Genomic DNA, 22,298 nt, shown 5'->3' with positions numbered 1-22,298 from the left:
TAGTTCCTTTGGAATTTCAGGGGGCTTGATAGTGCTAAGTGATAGTTAGGTTTTGTGCTTTTGCTCATCCTGGTAAAGAAACAGTGGAAAATTACAAGGTAAACCAGCCTAAACACAGCTGAGTTTCACCACATCAGCATTCTCAGGAGGGATTGGTGCCAAACATGGCACCACACCCAGAATCAGTCAGGCACAGGCCATAAAAGAGCCTAAATAAGGAATTCAGTGGAGAGGTTGTGACTCATCTCAGGATCCTGGAGAAAAAGCTGATATGAAGATCGAAGGAGGAAACTAAGCAAAGAATGGGGTCATCATTTCCTCAGGTTTCTGCCAGTAGTAACACTGGGAATATGGGGGATTTTTTTATATTCTTGAAGGATACATGCTGTTAAGAATCTTCAATTCTAGAACATTCCCAGTTGAAATGTTGATGCATGGTAGTTTGCTAGGCACATGCACTGGCTAAATGACTAGAATTCACTTTCAACCCAGTACCTATATTTGTACCAGGTATTATTTTTGATAATATGAGCAGTTAAGATTTACTGAATACCTACTTTGTGCCAGCCCCTATTCTAAGGAGTTTTATGCATATTAACTCATTTTATATTCACAACAACCTTATGAGGTAGATGAGGAAACAAGCACAGAGAGGTTGAATAATGCTGAGGTCATGGTTAGGCAAAGGAACTAGAACTTGAAACTAGGGAGTCTGTCTGAATCTAGTGTCTCCACTCTTGACTGCTATGTTGTATCAAAACCATTATGCTATATTAGAAAAATACTGTAAGGTAGGTATTATCTCATCCCTTTTATAATTTTTTTTTTTTTAAGTAGGCTTCACACCCAGTGTAGAGCCCATTGTGGGGCTTGAATTTACGACCCTGAGATTGAGACCTGAGCTGAGATTAAAGAGTTGGATGCTTGGGATGCCTTTGTGGCTCAGTCAGTTAAGTGTCCAGCTTTTGATCTCAGCTCAGGTCTTGATCTCAGGTGGTGAGTTTAAGCCCCACGTGTGCTTCACGCTGGGCCTGAAACCTACTTAAAGAAAAAAGAAAAATAGAGTCTGACACTTAACTGATTGAGCCACCCAGGCACCCCTATAAACTATTTTTTTTAACATTGTGCTTCAACATGAAACAGGTGAATATCAAGTATCAGAAAACTCTTTTAGTTACGTCTCTTTTCTCTAGCTCAGATGACTTGATGGGTCTTCTTTTTAGTCTTTTGAATTTGTAGTGCCATGTGACAGAAATTAGACCGGTACTGTCTTTCTGGGTCTTAACTAGAACCTTTTTGAAGTTTGTGTTAGAATTAAAAGTAAATTATAATCTCTAACTTTCCTTAAAACTATCTCTTAAGAGAATATGAAAAAAGAGAAACCTGAAGATTGAGGCATATAGGCTTTTTAAAGATCTTCTGAGATGAATTCACACTGGTTGAAAGTCTCACTTTCTAATAATATGCAATATATTTTAGGTTGTCAGATAGTTCTGATTTAGAGGTCTTTGTGAGGTTTCTTTCTGGACCAAATTCCTTCTCTAGTCTCTATAGCTGTTTTCTCTAGCATTTTAATAAAGACTTAACTCAGTGTTGGTGTTGTCCCTACTTCTACCTGTCATTGGCCTAATTCAGGCCCTTATGTTTTGCTTGGACGATAGTTTCCTTAATGGTGTCTCCATTTCATTCTTTTCGATTTTTTTCAACAACTCTATACTCAACAAGGTCTACTGTGTGTGAGATGCTGTGCTCTTCACTAAGGGTGTCAACAGTAAACAAGACAGACATGGTGTTGCCCTAGCAAAGTGTATAGTCAGCATGTCTGTCCATTTCCCACACCACTGCCATAAACTTTTTATGAAATCCACATCACATCTTTGCCTGCTGTAGACTCTTCATAGTCAAGTTATAGCATACCTTACCCATTCAAGGGAAGCCATCTTCGATTTCCAATGAAGCCATCTTCGATTTCTTCTTAGCAGCAGAAGCAATTTTTTTAATACTGGTTTCCCTAATACTTTATAAAATCTTCATCAGAGTATTCATTATATTGTATTATAGTTGATTGTATTAGTCTCCTCTGATTGTGAGTTTCTTGAAATTAGGGATAATATTTTATTCATGATTATTTTATCTTCAGTCTAATACAGGGTCTGGGATGTAAGTGCTCCATAAATGATTGAATTATGGCATAATCTTAGTACTTGCTGTCATATCATGTATGTATATTTTGTTTCCCCAACTACCAGGTCTTATAATTTCCTTTGTATTCCTTCTGACATGCAGGCTGGTGCAAAGGACATAATATATTTTTATTTTATTTTTTAGTTTATTATATTTAATGTTTATTTATTTTTGAAAGAGAGAGATAGTTAGAGCAAGAGCAGGGGAGGGGCAGAGAGAGAGGGAGACACAGAATCCGAAGCAGGCTCCAGGCTCTGAGCTGTCAGCACAGAGCCCGACACGGGGCTCAAACTCACGAACTGTAAGATCATGACCTGAGCTGAAGTCAGATGCTCAACTGACTGAGCCATCCAGGCACCCCCCCATAATATATCTTTAGATAAATATTTACTGATTATTATTGTTCTTTCAGTATCTTCTGCATGCTAACTCTTTTGTTTAGAAAAGCATTTCTTGGTCTCTTGTTTTGCAAAATGTCTGTCTTTATTTAAAAAAAACAGTATTTTCTTTAAAGGGCCTTATTTAATTTCATGCCTATCCTAAGCAATTATTTATCTTATTGATACGGTGATTGATAAGATGGATCTTGCTTCTGTTTGGCTGCTAGAATACTTAGAGCCAAATTTGTGGCTTACCCTCAAAAAAGATGATTTCTTGATATGCAGCTTACGTAGCCTCTTCAGTTTGTAGTGATTGCTCTTCTATACTTATTTAATGTTTCATCATTTGTATCTTTATATGCCGCTCTATTAAAATTTTTTAAAATGTTTTTATTTATTTTTGAGAGAGAGTGGTGGGGGGAAGGGACAGAGAGAGAGGGAAACACAGAATCTGAAGCAGTCTCCAGGCCCTGAGCTGTCAGCACAGAGCCCAGTGCAGGGCTTGAACTTGGGAACCACCAGATCATGATCTGAGCTGAAGTCGGACACTTAACCAACTGAACCACCCAGACTCCCCTTTATATGCTACTTTAAATCCTTAAACTAACAAATGACGAGAAACCAGCAGTACTTTCACTGAACCCCTTTTTAAGGCACAGTACTAAGTTCTATGGGATATACAGAGATAAATAATACAAAATATCTGTCCCAAGACGATTGAATTTGTAGTGTAGAAAACACTAACTTAGACAAGAGGGCTTTGGGAGCTGATGAGAGACATGGGCTTTGGAGACTCAGAGAACATTTCTGTAGAAGGTGACTTTATCTATACCTACCTGCCTACCTACCTACCTACCTACCTACCTCTCTAGAGAACATGGGAGAGGGGTAGAGAAAGAGGGAGAGAGAGAATCCTTAATAGGCTCTGCATTGTCAGCCCAGAGCCCGATGCGGAGTTCTAACTCATGGATCATGAGATCATGATCTGAGCTGAAATCAAGAGTATCTCAGGCGCCCCTGAGGAAGGTGACATTTGAACTGAATCTTGAGAGACAGCTAGGATGTGGATTTGTAGAGAAAGGAAGGATTGGGCATTCTAGTAGTTGGAAACAGTAAATAACCAACAAAATATACTTTGTGACATTCATTAGGATTATCCATTCAATATTTCTCTCTCTCCTCCCAGGCACTTGTTATGATTACTTGTCCTTGCCCCTTTGAAGTTAGGTATGTCCATGTGAATTGCTTTGACCAATGATATGTGAGCTAAAGTGGCATGAGTCATTTCAAAGAAGTTTTAAAGAGTCCATGCATTCACTATACTTTTTTTCCTCTGCCACAGTGACCTGCGGTGATCTGATTGGCATGTGGGCCAAAGATGATCTGTTGCCTGTATTTGTAAATAAAGTTTTATTGGAACATAGCCTAGTCATTTCTTTCTTTTTTGGAAAGATTTTATTTTTATTAAAGACATTTTTTTCTAATGTTTATTTATTATTGAGAGACAGAGAGACAGAGCATGAGCATGGGAGGGGCAGAGACAGGAGGAGATACAGAATCCGAAGCAGGCTCCAGGCTCTGAGCTGTCAGCACAGAGCCTGATGCAGGGCTCGAACTCACAGACTGCGAGATCATAACTTGAGCCGAAGTCGGATGCCCAACCGACTGAGCCACCCAGGCGCCCCTGATTTTATTTTTTAAAGTAATCTTTTTACCCAGCATGGGGCTTGAACTCACAACCCCAAGTTCAAGAGTCACATGCTCTTCCAACTGAGCCAGCCAAGTGCCCCTGCCATAGTCATTTCTTTATGTATTGTTTGTTGCAGCTCTCGCACTGTAACGGTTAAGTTGAATAGTTGTGACAGAAACCGTATGTCCCACAAAGCTGAGAATATTTTCTATCTGGCCATTTACAAAAAACTCTTGCCGACAAGCGCTCCAGATGTTGGCTGCTTCTTAGCATCAGGACATTGTAGAGTACAGCCTCCTTTTGACCCACAGTAGATATACACCGTCAGCAAGAAATAAAATTTTGTTGTTGTAAGCCACTATAGTTTGGGGTTGTTTGTTACGGTAGCATAATCCCGTCCATCCTGACAGTCAGGCTGTTTATAGGAAAAGAAGTTTTTTCTTGGAGAGGAAGAAACCTGTTGAAGAGGAGTGGTTTGAAGAAAATATGGATAGGAATGGTCATGTAATATTGTGAAAGTAGTAGACTGTTAGGCTCAAGTGTTTAGATTTTATTTAGAATTCTCAGTATAGAATCAGGATTTGGGATTTTTTCCAAGGGACAGAAGAAGAGTATGGCAGGAACTTAATGATAAAAAGATTAATCTGCTGAATAGTTATAGAAGGGTCGGGAGCAGTAGTTGAGTCAGGAATTTGATCTCTATAAAATAAAGCAAAAGTCCCTGAAAAACTGACAGGAATTTCACTTGAGGTTTTGTGTGTTCTTTTTAAAGTTTTTAAATGTTTTTATTTATTTTTGAGACAGAGAGAGACAGAGCATGAGCAGGGGAGGGGCAGAGAGACAGGGAGACACAGAATCCAAAGCAGGCTCCAAGCTCTGAGCTGTCAGCACAGAGCCTGATGCGGGGCTCGAACTCAGGGACTGTGAAATCATGACCTGAGCTGAAGTCGGACGCTCAACCGACTGAGCCACCCAGGTGCCCCGTGTTTTTTTTTTTTTAATTGAAAAAGTTGCAGTGACTTAGATTCTTATCCTGTTTAAAGCTTAGTAGCAACCTCAGATTTTTGGCAATTTGAGCAGTTACACAGGTGAGGAAAATCATTGTCAAGGGAGTTGTGATAGCTGAGGGCCAGTATCTTCCTTCTTCTTTCTTTGATTTCCTCTTTAAAAAAAGTTTTTTTTTTTTATTTTAAAGTTTATATATTTTAAGAGAGACAGAGACAGCACAAGTTGGGGAGGGGCAGAGAGAGAGGGAGACACAAAAATCTGAAGCAGGCTCCAGGCTCCCAGCTGTTAGCAAAGAGCCTGATGCGGGGCTCGAACCCACGAACCATGAGATTGTGACCTCAGCTGAAACCAAGAGTTGGACGCTTAAAGACTGAGCCACCTAGGCACTCCTCATTTCCTCTTTTTTAAATGAAGCAAATAACGTCAATTATTCAGTGAAATTTGGTGTCAGATGGCTTAAGGTAGTTTAAAGCGAAAAACAGTCAGAATTAGGCTTAACTCCATCCCATTGCTTAATCTGGTATATATATGTGGAAGGAAAATTTTGTCAGTTTGCCAGCTAAGAGTATACAGCTGCTCCTTAAGGTTAAAATATAGTATTTTAGCATACGGAATCCTTCAGGTTTCCTAAAGCAGCTTCATCATACATATGCTGTACTGAAGATATACAGAAGGAAAAAACATAGAATAACAACAACAAAAAATGCTATAGAAAATCCCTGTATAATCAGGTTATTTTGTAATGTGGTGGAAGAACTATGTTCTTTCAATCTTGCTTTGCTCTAGTGAAATAAATGATTTTTTTACTTGTTTTGATTATACTGGAGTAGGGGCATTTGGGAATTTAGGAAATTCAGTATATTGCCGGCATGTTTTTGTTGTTTATTAAGCTATTATTCTTTTTCTCTTAGAGTTTATATTCTAATAATACAACATGTTACATATAGACCACTTAAAAATAAATAGTTTAAAAATATTTTCTGCTTTTCTTCTGATTATGAAAATAATACGTGTTTACATTGATTGGGACTCTGGTTGTAAGTGACAGAAACTCAGCGTGAATTAACTTCGGCAAAACCATGAGCAAGCATTTGAAGACAAGGTGAAGCTGGGGTTAGGTTTAAGACTGTGACACGGGGCTCTTGTGCTGACCTGTTGGCAACGTGTTTTACATTATTAACAGCTTTTTTTCTAGGTAGTTGAAATACACACACATATATGTAAATATGCAATAAGATTTTTTGTGTATATGTAACATGTATATTTATAACATTATATAATGTTACGTATATTTTATGTAGGGACAGCAAACTATAATATGTACATTATATATTTGTGTATATACACACATACATGCACACATTTTTTATGGGCAGAAAGAAATAGAGGAGTGTGGGATTCTGTGTCAGTGTACTTACTTACACCTTTAATTACAGCTCTGTGACTTGGCAAACATCTGTGGCTTAGTTTCTTTGTATGTAAAATGAAGGTAATACTGTTACTCTGTATCATGGGATGGTTTCAGGTTAATTAAGGTAATACATAAAAAGTGTTTAGAATAATGTAATAAACATTATTATTTTTATTTTAAAGATCTTATTTTTTTTTAAGTAATCTCTACACCCAATATGGGGCTTCAATTTACAATCCTGAGATTAAGAGTTACGTGCTATACTGGCTGAGCCAGCCAGGCACCCCTGAATATTTTTATTATAAATACTGTTATGTTTGTATTATACTATTTATGGACATATATACTGTATGTATTTATATTTCATTAATATCCGTACAGGTGTCATGGATTTTGTATCCTGCTTTTTTCACTAACGTGTTTTTTGTAATGTTTTGAACTTCCAACACTTTCTAGAAACCTCACAAACTTAAACTTTGGAGTTTTTTGGTGATCTTAACTTCCTTCTGAAACATGGCATTTTGGGAAAGACATTGAGTATGATAGCCGTTAACTCAAAGGTGTGATGTGTTCTGAAGGAACATGAGATGACTAAAGGCAAATCTTAGTCATGGTTTACAGTTCTTGGCCTGAATGATTTGGTTAGTACACTTAGTATATCCCTTTCCTGAACTGAAAAGATGACTGGCATAAACAGGCTAAAGATTAACCAGAGACTCACTATCAATATAAAAAAATGATAGTTTTTTCATTTTTAGTATGTTAATTCCTATTAAGGCACTAAAAGGTTGATTCTGTTTCTACTGTAGACAGTACATTATTGTAGAAAGAACATCTGCAGACTAGTGTTTGGATACTAGTTTTCTGAACCTGTAAAATAGAGACGACAATGCTACCACTATTACGCTGTTTATCTAAAAATTATCACATCATCTTGATGGATTGGCCATTTTACCATTATGTAATGTCTTCTTTCTTTTGCAACTGTTTTTATCTTCAGGTTTATTTTGTCTAAATTTAACTCTTTTGGTTTGTCCTGTGAATCTTTTGGTTACTCTTTGTGTGGAATATCTTTTTCTATCCATTAGTTTTCAACCTATTTGTGTCTTTGGATCTAGGATGAGTCTCTTTCTTTTTAAAAAATGTTTACTTATTTATTTTAAGAAAGAGAGAGTATGTGTGCAAGTGGGGGGGGGGAGAGAGAGAGAGAGAGAGAGAGAGAGAGAGAGAGAGAGAGAGAGAGAGAAAATCCCAAGCAGGCTCTGTGCTATTAGCACAGAGCCTGAAGCAGGGCTCGATCCCACCAACTGTGTAATCAGAACCTGAGCTGAAATCAAGAGTCGGATGATGAACCAACTGAGACACCCTGGTGTCCCTAAAATGAGTCTCTTAAAGACAGTATATACTTGGATCATGTTTATTCTGTTTTGTTTGTTTTTGTTTCGTTTTAAATCCATTTCATCAATTTCTGCCATTTAATTTAAAAGACAAATCTGTTTTCATTTATTGTAATTATTGATATGGAAGGATTTACTTTTGCCATTTTCCTGTTTGTTTTATATATCTTATATTTTTTCTGTTCCTAAATTTCTCCATTATGTATTTTTTATATTTATATCTATTATAAATAAATAAATAAATATTAATATTATATTATCATATTTATATTTTATATATTTATATTATTATATTGTATTTATATAAATATATTTCCATAAAATAAATATTTATTATATTAGGTATTTTCTAGTTTTAATACTTTGGTTTCATTCTCTTTTCTTTTACTATATATTTTACGCTTATTTTCTTAGTGGTTGTCCTTGGGGATTACAATTAACATCTTAATTTATGGCATTCTACCAATTTGAATTCAACAGTATGCAAAAACTTTGCTCCTACAGAATTCCCTCTTGTCTTTCTGTTGTCATAAATTATATCTTTATACACTGTGTGCCCACCAGAACAGATTAGAGTTATTGTTTTCTACAGTTGTTTAAAAAAATGTTTATTTATTTATTCTGAGGGGGTGAGGGGCAGAAAGAGAAGGAGAGAGAAAATCCCAAGCAGGCTTTGTGCTGTCAGCACAAAGCCCGAACCGTGAGATTATGACCTCAGGCAAAATCAAGAGTTGGACACTCAACTGACTGAGCCATCCTGGTGCCCCTGTACAGTTGTTTTTAAATCAGATAGGAAAAATGAGGAGTTATAGGCCAAGAGTACACTAATACTGACTATTATATTTACCTGTGTAGTTAACCTTTATTGATGTTATTTCCTCATGTGGATTTGAGTTACTGTGTTTTCATTTCAGCCTGAAGAATTCTCTTTAGTTTTCTTATAAGACAATTTATTAATGATGGACTCTTTCCAGTTTTTATTTAGCCAAGAATGTCTTAATTTCTCCTCAATTTTGAAGGATAGTTTTGCCAGATAATTAATTCTTGGTTAACAGTTTTGTCTCTTAGCACTTGAATATGTCATCTCATTACCTTCTGGACTCCATGGTTTCTGATGAAAAATCAGCTGCTAATCTTACCGAGACTTCTCGGTACATGACAGATCATTTTTCTGGCTACTTTCAAGATTCTGTCTTTTAAAGTTTTATTATAATGTGCGTTAGTATGGATCTCTTTTAACTTTTCCATACTTGGAGTTTGTTGATCTTCTTAGATGCGTATATTCATGTCTTTCATCAAGTTTTGGAAATTTTTGTCCATTATTTCTTTCAAATATTCTTTCCGTTCCTTTTTCTCTCTCCTTTCTGCATAGGACTTTCATAATGTGTATGTTGGTACACATTTTTCATTTTTCTTTTTTCTTTCTGCTCCTCAGAATGTTTTTGCTTTCTGTTCCTCAGACTGGATAATTTCAATTGATCTGTCATCAAGTTAGTTGATTATTTCTTTGTTTACTTAAATCTCCTAGTAAACCCATCTCATAAATTTTTTATTTCAGTTATTGCATCTTTCAACTCCAGAATTCCCATTTTATTTTTTTTGTAATTTTTATCTCTTTATTGACATTCTTTATTTGGTGAGACATTATTCTCATAGTTTCCTTTAAGTCTTGTCTTTCCTTTAAGTCTTTTTCCTATTTCCTTTTTTTTCCTGTGTATGGTCCATACTTTATTATTTCCTTGCATGCCTCATAATTTTTTTGTTGAAAACCAGACATTTTGAATATCATAACCCTTTCCAGGGTTTGTTGTTGCTGCTTGTTGTAGTTGTTTGTTTGTTTAGTGAATTTTCTGAACTAATTTTGTTGTCTGTATTATTTGTTGGGTGCGGCCATGGAAGCATATGTTCCTTTACCTTAGTGGTCAGCTAATCATTTGATGGAGATTTTCTCAAATACTGAGATTCAGCTGTTTTTTTCTTGATTAATCATTCCCTTGGTTTCAGCAAGCTTTTGATTAGTATCAAGAGTTCTGAGAGAGTTGATTTTGACCATTCTTGCCAATTTATTCATTATTTTTATGGACTTTTGGATGGACTTTTGGTTTCCTACCCTGACATTTTTGCCTCTGACTTTTGAGGAATCACATTAATTTCTTCACTCAGTAAATATTTATTGAGTCCCTGCTATGTTCCAGACACTGCTGGACATACTTACATGCAGCATTCAGAATACTGAGCTTCCTGGGAAGGCCTGAAGGCAAGAGGGGTTGGAAGCTAACATTCACTGGTGCTGGTGAACACTATTGTATAGTATTTGATTTTTGTTTTTATTCACAATTCCTAATGATCAGAGGAGTTGAGCATCTTTTGTGTATATTGACCAGTTTTATTTCTGCTACCAGTTGGAAACTCATAAACTTTGTCCATTTTATTTTCTATTGGGTTGTTTGCTTTTATTTACTGATTTGTAGGACTATTTATATATCATGTATATTAACCTTTTGTTACATGTTTTATAAATACATTTTCTCATTTTGTTTTTTGACCTAATTTATGTTGCAAGTTTTTAAAAAAAAAATTTTTTTTTTAATGTTTATTTTTGAGACAGAGAGAGACAGAGCATGAGCATGGGAGGGACAGGGAAAGGGGGAGACACAGAATCTGAAGCAGGCTCCAGGCTCTGAGCTGTCAGCACAGAGCCTGACGCGGGGCTTGAACTCACCGACCGCGAGATCATGACCTGAGCCGAAGTTGGACGCTTAGCAGACTGAGCCACCCAGGCGCCCCGATGCAAGCTTTTAAAAAATTTTTTGTTTTTAATTTATTTTTTTTATTAAAAAATGTTTTTAAACGTTTATTTATTTTTGAGAGACAGAGAGAAACAGAGTGTGAGTGGGAGAGGAGCAGAGAGGGAGACCCAGAATCTGAAGCAGGCTCCAGGCTCGGAGCTGTCAGCATAGAGAACCTGACGTGGGGCTTGAACTCACAGACTGCAAGATCATGACCTGAGCTGAAGTCGGACATGTGACTTTTTTTTTTTTTAAAGTAATCTCACACCCAATGTGGGGCTTGAACTCACAATCCTGAGATAAAGAGTTGTATGCTCCTCTGATTGAGCTAGCTAGGTGCCCCTATATTGCAAGTTTTTATAGAGAACTTTAACATATTATTGTAGTAAAATCTACCAGTCTTTTCCTTTGTGGCTTCTGAGTTTTATGTTAAATTATAAAAACAATATTCAGATTTTCTTTAGGTATACTGATTTTTTAATTGATATTTCTGTTGAGATCATTGTAGGTTCACATACAGTTGTAAGGCATAACAGAGAAATCCCAGGTACTCTTTATCCAATTTCCTGCCAGTAGTAACATTCTGTAAAATAGTAGTACAACATTAAAATTAAGATACTGACATGATACAGTCTGCCAGTGTTAGTCATATTTCTATGTCTAACTTGTAGTCATCTATGTATGTGTATTTAGTTTTGTACAATTTTATTTCATGTAAGTTGGTGTATTTCCCAACACAGTCAATATACTGAACAGTTTCATCACCATAAGGATCCCTTGCATTACCCTTTTATTATCATTTTCACCTCCCTGCTGCCCCACCTCATAACTACTAACTACTGATCTCTCTCCATTTTTGAAATTTTGTAATTTCAAAATTGTTGTATAAATGGGATCATACAGTATGTGTTAGTTACCTTTTGGGATTAGACTTTTATTTTCACTCAGGGTAATTCTCTGGAGATTCATCCAAGTAGTTCTGTGTATTAATAACTTAATCTTTTGTGTTGCTGAATAGTATTCCATGATATGAATGTAGCACAATTTAACCACTTGTTGGAAGTCATCTAGCCTGTTTCCAGTTTCTTAGCTGTGGTATAATATGAAATCTATATTAGGTCTTTTTCTCTGGTTCCTGGCTCACAGCTCCTAAAACTCTTGGCATTGCTTGAGTGATAGGAGCATCTTTTGTTATTCCTAACATACCCCTTTCAACCATACCTCAGTTTATGCTAACGAAGTGACTCTTCGGGGACGCTTAGGTGGCTTTAGAATGGGGGCTAGTCAGCAGAAAGACCTCTTTGATTAGAGGGTTAGAACTTTTAGCCCCCTACCCCAGCCTCTGGGGAGGAGAAAGAGGCTGGAGATGGAATCCAGTCACCGATGACCAGTGATTTAATCAATCATAAAATTCCCTAAAGAATGGGATTTGGAAAGATTCTAAGGTGATGAACACATCAAAGAGCTTGGGAAGATGATGTGCCTGGAGAGAGCATGGAAGCTACCCATACCCCTTTTTCCCATGTCAGCTTTATAGATCTCTTCCATTGGCTCTTCCTGATTTGTATCCTTTATAATAAACCAGTAGTGGTAAGTGCTTTCCTGAGTTCTGTGAGTTGTTCTTGTGACTTATTGAACCTGACCTGGAAGAGGGGCATAGGAACCCCTGAATTTGTAGTTGATCAAGCATAAATCTGAGTGGCTTGGGTACCCTGTTTGTGGCTGGTGTCTGAAGTGGGGGCATTCTTATGGAACTAAGCCCTTAACTTGTGGGGTCTGACATTAACTCCAGTAGTAAGTGTCAGAATTGGTGTCAGAGAATCAGACAATTGGTGTAGGTAAAGATGGCACATATTTGATATCAAGAAGAGAAAGAACCTTTCACCTATTATTATGGATAAAGCTGCTATGAATGCGTACAAATTTTTGTATTTTTTGGTCAACATAGGTGGTCATTTTTCTGGAATAAATACCCAGGAGTGCGGTTGTTGAATTTTATGATAAGCGTATGTTTAGTTTTTTAAGAAACTGCCAAACTCTTTTTCTGAATGGCTGTACTGTTCTATGCCTTCCCACCAATAATGCATGAGAGATCCAGTTTCTCTGCATCCTCACCAGCATTTTGGTGTTGTCGCCACTTTTTATTTCAGCAATTCTGATGTACAGTGATACTGTAATATTGTTTACTGTGATTAAAGTCCATTTTTTAGTTTACTTATTTTTAAGTTTATTTATTTTTGAGAGAGAGAGAGAGAGTACGTGTGAATGGGGGAAAGGCAGATAGAGAGGAAGAGAGCGAGAATCAGAGAGCCCAATGCAGGACTTGATCTCACAAACCCAATCTCATGAACCCATGAGATCATAACCTGAGGCAAAATCAAGAATCGGGTGCTTAACTGACCGAGCCTCCCAGGTGCCCCAAGTCCATCTTTATTGCTGTGTTGTATAGAATGACCGATTTATTATTTGCGCTATTTGTGTGGGATTTACTATTGTTCCAAGTTTATGTTTTCGTAGATGTGGCCTGTTGCCCTTCTAAAGGTTGACAGTACTTAGAAACTTAGGAACTTATGAGACTGGATGGTGATACTGATTAATGTGAGTTTTTGAGGGTGTGTAATGAAATATGTCAACATTTGAAAGACTTAACAAAACCAAGTGAACCAGTATTTTTCAGATGACCAATGCCCTATGATACAAAATCATATGGGTAAAAGATTCATTCAAAGTGTAAGACAAATGGATTTTATTCTGAAACTCATAAAGTTTTGAGGTTGTAACATAAATTTGTGTATATGTATATATATATAAATACATGGAAAAGCTTTAAAAATACATTGTTGTTTTTCCAACTGCATGTGTATGAGGATTTTCCTCCTATCCTTCAGCCAAAACTCTGCACTGCAGTAGATTGAATGTAGGAGTGGTTATGGAATCCAGATGTATTCTGTTAAGCCAGCCATTAAAGAGATTTGCATGACTGTAAAACAAGCTGTTCTATTTTTTGTTTTAGAATGTATAACTATTTTTCATAAAATATATTCTTTAACATTTTTTTAAAAATTTATTTCTGAGAGACAGAGACAAAGCATGAGCAGTGGATGGGCAGATAGAGGGAGACACAGAATCTGAAGCAGGCTTCAGGCTCTGAGTTGTCAGACACAGAACCCGACGTGGGGCTTGAACCCACAAACCATGAGATCTGACGTTTAACCGACTGAGCCACCCAGGCGCCCCAACATAAAACATATTCTTTAACATGTTTAGTGGGTTGTTAATTTTAAATGAATTAATTTTTTACTTTCTCAGTTTTAATTTCTAATGATAATATGTATGTATATTCATATGTTCATATGAATTCATATGAAAAGTTCTTTAGAGTCCTCAATTGTTAATAATGTAAAGGGCTTCTGTATCTAAAAAGTCTGAGAACTGCTAGTTTAGATGAAAGGAGATTGAAGAGGCACGACAACTGAAGGGAATAGATGATCCTGGATGGGACACCCTCCAGAAAGAAATGAAAATGCTCTAACGAATATTATTGGGACGGTTGACAAAATTGGGATGTGGACTATGACTTAGCTTATGATTGTATCAATGTAAATTTCTTGAATTTGGTAACTGTGCTGTCGTTAGGTAAGAGAAGAAATACACACTGCGGTTTTAAGGACGCAGTATATGCAACATATGCTCAAATGGTTTAGGAAAATAAAAATGTATATATACATACAAGGAATGATAAAACAAATGTGGCAAACTTACACATTGGTGAATTCTGCGTAAAGGCTATTACAGGAGTTCTCAGTATTACTCATGCAGTGTGAAATTATTTAAAAATAAAAACTAAAAAATAATGAAGGAATATAATGAAATTTTAGAAGCAGATTTTACAGGTTAATCGGTAAGTCTTTTATTGTGTTAGTGAATGAAATGTTTCCAGCAGTTGGTACTCTAGCTATGTAACTACTTTGCCAGTTTCACCACGGGACACTCCTTGTGCTCTGCTGCCCCCTAGTGACTTTTATGTTCATCAGCAATTTACTCTGCAAGTACCACCACTTAGAAATTTAGAGCACCGTAGTCCTTTAACAATAACTTAGTATTAAGTAAAAGAGGTGTTTTGGGGGGGGAGGCATGGAGGAAGTTACTACTGTAAGCCATATCTCATAGTGTCTTTTTTCTTTGAATTAAAAAAAAATTGTATTTTTGATCTTGTGGTTCCTTTGTATTGAATTTGTAGTTCAAAAATCCAAAGGCCCTGAAAACATTTGTTGTCCAAGCTTGTCTAAATTCATCTGGCAACAAAACCTGACAAGCATTGACCTGAGGTGGTGATAGCCTTTTTTTTTTTTTTTGAATTTTTTTTTTTAACGTTTATTTATTATTGAAAGACAGAGAGTCAGAGCGTGAGCAGGGGAGGGGCAGAGGGAGAGGGAGACACAGAATCTGAAGCAGGCTGCCAGCTCTGTGCTGAGCTGTCAGCACAGAGCCTGACGCGGGCTCGAACTCGCAAACTGTGAGATCATGACCTGAGCTGAAGTTGGATGCTTAATTAACTGACTGAGCCACCCAGGCGCCCTAGTGATAGTCTTTATATTTACTGTTGTATAAATATTCCTACATTTTGCTGCAGAAATACTAATGTGATAGATGAGGGGAATGCTTCTTAAGACCTCACTGGGGATGTTATGAAATGTATGAAATATGCACCCTACTTGCTTTTTAAAATTTGGAAAATTCTGAATTCTGAAACATTTCTGTTTCAGGGATTTTTAGGTTAGGGATTGGAGATGTGTACCTGATTTGCTTAGCTTTGACTCCCAGTTATTAGGTATGAAGCAGTCTACTAGCTTATGCTGCTTTCTATTTTTTCTTTTCTCTTTTTAGTTGTATACTTTTTACATACTATATTTATATACTATATTTTGCGACTTTTAACCTGATCTTGTTTTTTGTCTTAGAGTTGCAGTTAAATATGCTCTGCCCTGTTATGGAAAGACTAGAGTCCTGCCAGTCTTTCTGGTTGAAGTTTCTCCTGTCATTTAGTTTGGTTGGAGTTCTTTCTCTAGTAGTTGCCTTAAGAAGGACTTAGGTGAACACATTTTTCAGTTAACTGTATATTCAGAATGGCTGCTCTGTAGACTTTATACCGAAAAGAGAGCTTCGTTGAACTTAAAAATCTTGGATTTTCTTTTCATGATAGTTGACTTTTTCTTTTCCTGTTCATTGGCTCTTCTTTTAATCTTTAGGAATTACTCTAAGGATTACAATATGCATCTTTGACTCATAGATTGTAGTATAAATTATTACTTGTGTCACTTCCATGACAGTGCTAGGATCATTGAACACTTGATTTTCATTTATCCTCTCCTACCTCTTAAGCTATTGCTGTCATGAATTTTAATTTTGCATGTCATTTAGTGCCCATAAGACATTATCCTTATTATTTTTTAGAGTCAGCATTCATTACTGTTTACCCTTTTGGGTTAATTTTCATTTCCTCCACCATTCTGTGCTTCTTTCTGAGATTGCTTTGTTTTTGCATGACGAACTCTCTGCAGCATTTGTTTGTTTATTTATTATTTATTCATTTATTTAAATGTTTATTCATTAATTTTTTTTTAATGTTTATCTTTTTTTGAGAGAGAGAGAGAGACAGAGCACAAGCGGGGGAGGGGCAGAGAAAGAGGGAGTCAGATTCGAAGCAGGCTCCAGGCTCTGAGCTGTCAGCACAGAGCCCGATGCGGGGCTCGAATTCATGAAACACAAAATCATGACCTGAGCCAAAGTTGGATGCCTAACCAACTGAGCCATTGCTGTTTATTCATTTTTGAGAGAGAGAGAGAGAGAGCGAGCATGAGCACGGGAGGGCAGAGAGAGAGGGGGCAGAGGATGACAGCAGCGAACCTGCTGTGGGGAACTGTGAGATTATGACCTGAGCTGAAGTTGGACGCCCAGCCAGCTGAGTCACCCAGGCGCCCCTGCAGCATTTCTTTTAATGCAAGTCTACTACTGACCCGTTCTCTTAACCATTTGCAACTATACAGATTATTGGCATTAAGTATATTCACATTGTTGTACAGCCATCATCCATCTTCAGAACCTTCTTAATGTTCCCAAACTGTACCTATTAAACAATGGCTCCCCGTTCTCCCCTTTCCCCTGCCCCTGGCAGCCACCATTCTACTTTCTGTGTCTCTGAATCTGACTATTCTAGGTACTTTCATGTAAGTGGAATCATACAGTATTTGTTCTTTTATGACTGGTGTCTTTCACTTAGCGTAATGTCTTCAGGGTTCATTCATGTTGTAATATGTGCCAGAATTTCCTTCATTTTTAAGGCTGAATAAACAATATTTTATCCTAGGTGTACCTCCTTTTGTTTATCCATTCATCTGTCAGTGAACACTTGGGTTACTTCTTCCTTTTGGCTTTTGTGAATAATGCTGCTATGAACATAGATGTAGAAATATTTCTTTTGAGTACCTGCTTTCAGTTGTTTTGGGTGTATACCTATAGGTGGAATTGCTGGATCACATGGTAACTTTATTTTTAATTTTTTGAGGAACTGCCAAGGTATCATTCAGTTGTTGTTTGACATATCTTTTCTGTTTAATGTTATTGTTGTTCCTTTAATATTTTCTCCTTTCTTTTCGGTTTTCTGTAGTTTTACTCTGATGTATTTAGGTATAGTTTTCTTTGTATTCACCCTGCTTGGGGTTTGCTGGGCTTGTAACTGTGGATTGATGTCTTTTATTAGTTTTGGGTAAGAAATAGTTGACCATGGTGTCTTTAGATGTTGTTTCTGCCCTGTTACGGAAAGACTAAACCCCTTTCATGGGAGTCACAAATTCAAAACGATTTTCGTAATACCGCTAACAACTTCTACTCACATTTCTGCAGGAGGATATATAGTATAGTATCCTAGAGACTACATGATATATGAAAACATCACTGTTTCAAAGGCTAATGTGATACATGCTTATGTTTTCTTATGCTTAAATTCTTTTGTTAGTTTAATTTTTAATGCGACAAATGTTGATAAATATAACCATATATACAGAAGCACTTGGGGACCTTAGTATTTTTTAAAAGTATGAAGATATCTTAAGGTGAAAAAGTTTGAGAACTGCTGGGGTGGGCCTTTGGACTGTGTGCCGTATGCTTCATATTTCGAATAGTCTTCTATATTTTACATCTTTTTGTTTTCCTTTTCATGCTTCAATCTAGACATTTTCTATTGATTTATCATCACTAATCCTCTCTTGCTGATAAACCATCTATGCAGTTCTTAACTTTAAAAATCATATTTTTTGCTTCTGATTTTTTTCCCCTCCATTTTAAAATAATATAGATTTAAAAAAAGTTTTTTTAAAATATTTATTTTTGAGACAGAGAAAGAGTATGAATGGGGGAGGGTCAGAGAGAGGGAGACACAGAATCTGAAGCAGGCTCCAGGCTCCGAGCTGTCAGCACAGAGCCTGACGCGGGGCTCAAACTCACGGACTGTGAGATCATGACCTGAGCCGAAGTCGGATGCTTAACCAACTGAGCCACTCAGGCTCAGCCCAGCCACCTAGCCCCTAAAATAATACAGATTTTAAGGCTCTGGTGAAATTTTCTGTCTTTTCATCAACATTGTTAATCTTTCCTCCCTTTTTTTCTTGTCTTATTAATCATAACCGTTTTAAAGTCCTTTCATGATGATGTCAACATCTGGATCATCTATGGATCTTGACCTTCAGTCATGTGATCCTCTCCTTTAGCCTGCCTGGTAATTTTGGCCTGAATGGGGATAAAAATTGTGGAGGTTCTGGATGACCTTATCTTCTCTAAGAAGAGGTTAACCCCTCCACCCTCTTTTTTGTAAGGCAGATAGAGTGGCAGTGATCTTTGTCCCGTCAGAGCTTGCTAGATTCAGGGTTCAGTGCTGGCGAGGCTGTGGCTGTCTGTGGTGCACTACTGCCTTATGGTATCCTGTCACAAAGATGTATAGCCTTGGAGTGATGATTAGGGCCCCTTCTTTCAGGTGGACACTGAATTCTAATCTTTATTTCCTCTATATCTCAAAACTTCTTAACACCCTGTTCTGCATCTTAGAGGCGTTTTGCTTGTCTTCTTAGCCTCTTGTCCATTGTAGCTTAAGAATTCAGCAAGTTGTGTTGAGGGAAGGAGAGAGCAGTATTCTGTTTCCTTCCCATTTTTCCTCTCCAGGATCTTTACTTCTTAAGTCTCTAATTTATGTCACTTCAGCTCCACAAAACTGTCAAAAACTGATTTCTCTTCCTCTTAGTCATGGCCTTCTGCTCAGTTTCTTTACTGGAAACTTAGCTTTACTTGTGCACAGATTTAGCAAATGCCTCGAGGGGAAAAAGTGACTAAAGAATGTTGGCTCAGCTCTTCTCATTTTTCCCCTGGCCTCCAGCATCTTGTTCCTTTAATTTCTGATTGCCTTAGTGGTACAAGTATATGGAGAAGAGAGGGAGAGAAGTGATATGGAATGAGGTAAGTCTGATCTAATTATAGCAGGACAGAGATGATATATGAAACTGATAAAAAGAAAGCAGCAATATTATCATATTTCTTACAGATATGGGCTTACCTCCAGAAATTAAAACCAGAAACATTTAAAAACAGTTTAAAGTGATTTTTTTTTTTTCTGGAAAATTAGAATAGAAATCCAAGAAGCTTAAAGATCTTCAAGCAGGATAAACGTAAGCAACAAAATTACACCAAGGCACTTCACAAAGGAATGACAACAATAGCTCAAAAGATGGAAAGGAGGAAAATGGAGGTATACTCAATTAGTTAAAAAGAAAGCAGGGAAAGGAAACCATTCACATTAATATCATTACATATTTGATTAAATTTGAACCTATTATCTTGCTATTTAGTTTTCATTTGCCCCATTTTTTTAGGTCCCTTTTTTCTTACTTTCTTTAACTGAGTGAGATTAACTTAATATTTAGCATTCTGGTGTATTCCATTGTAGGCTTTTTAGATATACCTTTTTTTTTAAGTTATTGCTGTAAGGATTGTAATATGCATCTTTAAATTATCACAGTTGCTGTGGCCTCAATGTTTTGTGTCCCTTCAAAACTTGTATATTAATATCGTAACCCCCAAAGTGAGCCTTTGGAAGGTAGTTAGGACAGGAAGGTGGAGCCCTCATGAATGGGATTTGTACCCTTATAAGAAGAAACATGAGAGCTTGTTCTTTTTCTCTGCTGTTTACAGTGTGAGGATACAATGAGAAGATGGCTGTCTGGTAAACCAGGAAGCGAGCCCTTACTCAACACTGGATTTGCCAGTGTTTTGATCTTGGGCTTCTTAGTTTGCTGAACTGTGAGAAACAAATGGTTGTTGTTTAAGCCATCCAGTCTATGATAATTTGTTATAGTAGCCTAAACTGATAAAGACAACAGTCTATCTTCAAATGATATCATCCCTATTCTTGTGTAACATAAGATCCTGGGTGATTCAGTCGGTTAAGTGTCTGACTCTTGATTTCACCTCAGGTCATGATCTTGCAGTTTGTGAGTTCGAGCCCCACATCGGGGTTCTGTGCCGATGGCATGGAGCCTGCTTGGGATTCTCTCTTTCCTTTCTTTCTCTGCACCTACCATGCTCACACTCTCTCTCAAAACTAAACTAAAAAAAGAAAAAGATCCTTTCAACAGTATATTTTCATTTCCCCCAATGACCTTAAGTGATTGCTAACATATTTTTATGTCTATATATGTTACAAATTCTACAATTTGTAGCTAATTATTTTTGGTTTAACATTGTTATAGTTTAAGGAAGTTTAAAAAATAATAAAAACTTTTATGTTTACTATTTCCTGTGCTCTTTATTCCTTTGTGTAGATCCCTATTTTGACCTGATTTCACTTTCTTTCTGCCTAAATAACTTCCTCTAATGTTTCTTGTAGTGCAGGTCTGATGGTAACAAATTCTCTAAGATTTTGTTTGAAAAAAAAAAAAAATCTTTATTTGTCCTTAGGTTTTGAAGAATGTGTTTGCTGCATAGAGAATTCAAGGTCTACAATTTGTCCTTTGGCACTTTAAGGATATCTTTCCATTGTCTTCTTGCTTATGTAATTTGGATGACAAGTCTGTAGTCATTTTATTTTATTTCTTTGCATCTATTGTGTCCTGTTTTCCTCCTCTGCTTTTAAAGCTCCCCTAGCCCCCTTATTCCTGGTCTTCTGCAAATTCAAGAAACTTTTTCTGACTAATCCAATTCCACACCAAACAGTATTTTACATTACTATAATGCAAAGTATACAGAGTTAAAGTATACAGATTTAAGTGTATAGATTTAAACATTATATTAATTTCTGTACAGGTTTATAATTGCCTTTCATTGTCTTTCATTCTGTCTTTCCTTACTAATTACAGTATTAGCTCCCTCAAAGGTAAACATTCTTGTCTTTTTCCTTTTAGTAAATGCTCAGTAAATATTTGTTAAATGAGCCCATGCTGGAAAAATGTCTAACCCACCTAGAATGGTAAATTTTCTTAAATTTCTGAGAAAACAGTTTCTATTTAGCCTGCTGTGGTCATTTTATTTTATTATTTAATTTCATTTAATAGATTTCTCCTGCCTTTTAAAACTTTATTTTTTGTAGTTGAGTGTATTGTGAACATTTTAAATAATTGCCCCCATTTTTCCTCGTGAAGTAAATAATCAAGTTACTCTGTAGATTGGAGAACTGGGATGTGATATGAATAGTGATATTCATAGCTTTGGGAGAGTGACCTAAACACAACTCTTTGTTAGTAAGTAGTCTTTGTTTATTTAGTGATGTTTGGGCCTTATTAGATCATTATTTTGTTGACTTCAGAGTTAACTTGTGTAGGGTAGCAGATTTTTAAAGAAATTACTGGACCCAGACCAGATTGATTGACAATAGATGATACATAACCGATAATAGATGCATGGTGAAAATATGCACTACACCTCAGGGAGATGTCTAACAAATTTTTCATTATAGGGTCATTTCTGATAGGAAGGCAATTTACTTTCCCCACAGTTCCTCATTATAATTCCTAATTCCTTGTATTGAACCAATCATGTAGTTTTAATATTCTCTCTTTCAGAAACATGTCTCTTAACATGTTAAGCTAGTCTTTATTTTATAATCATTTGAGTTGTGGTATCATTTGTTCTGTTAAATTTTATTTTTAGGGCCATTTTTCCAAATAAATCTATACAGATCAAGGTTGTTTCAGATTTTGTTTTTGTTTTTTTCTTTTGGAGTATTAAAAACAAAATCATTTAAGTATCGTTTATGATAGTTGAACATATATTTGATTTCATGATCTAGGTGTAAAGTAAAATCATTGACCAGAGCGGACAGGACACTAAGATGACTCAGTGTAGAGTTAATGACAGGTGAGATCTTAATCAAAGACCATGACCATCACTCAACTAACA

General features: G+C 36.5%; 1 protein-coding gene across 9 annotated transcripts in view; it reads left to right on the top strand.

The window, feature by feature from the left end:
• EXOC6B (exocyst complex component 6B) overlaps positions 1–22,298 on the top strand; it is a 603,982-nt gene that overhangs the window by 48,736 nt on the left and 532,948 nt on the right. Inside the window, exon 1 of one of the 9 annotated variants that reach the window (XM_053200752.1) lies at positions 21,303–21,369. The exons of the other annotated variants lie outside the window; for them this stretch is intronic. Coding sequence (XP_053056727.1) covers positions 21,308–21,369 — 62 coding nt within the window. The 5' untranslated portion in view covers positions 21,303–21,307. Of the gene's footprint in view, positions 1–21,302; positions 21,370–22,298 lie in introns of those variants that run through there. 9 annotated transcript variants of the gene reach the window in all.

This window comes from Acinonyx jubatus, chromosome A3 (assembly GCF_027475565.1).
Source record: "Acinonyx jubatus isolate Ajub_Pintada_27869175 chromosome A3, VMU_Ajub_asm_v1.0, whole genome shotgun sequence".
Lineage (NCBI taxonomy): Eukaryota > Metazoa > Chordata > Mammalia > Carnivora > Felidae > Acinonyx > Acinonyx jubatus.
The sequence above is the reverse complement of the archived record's forward strand: the minus strand, read 5'-3'. Positions and strand labels throughout refer to the sequence as shown.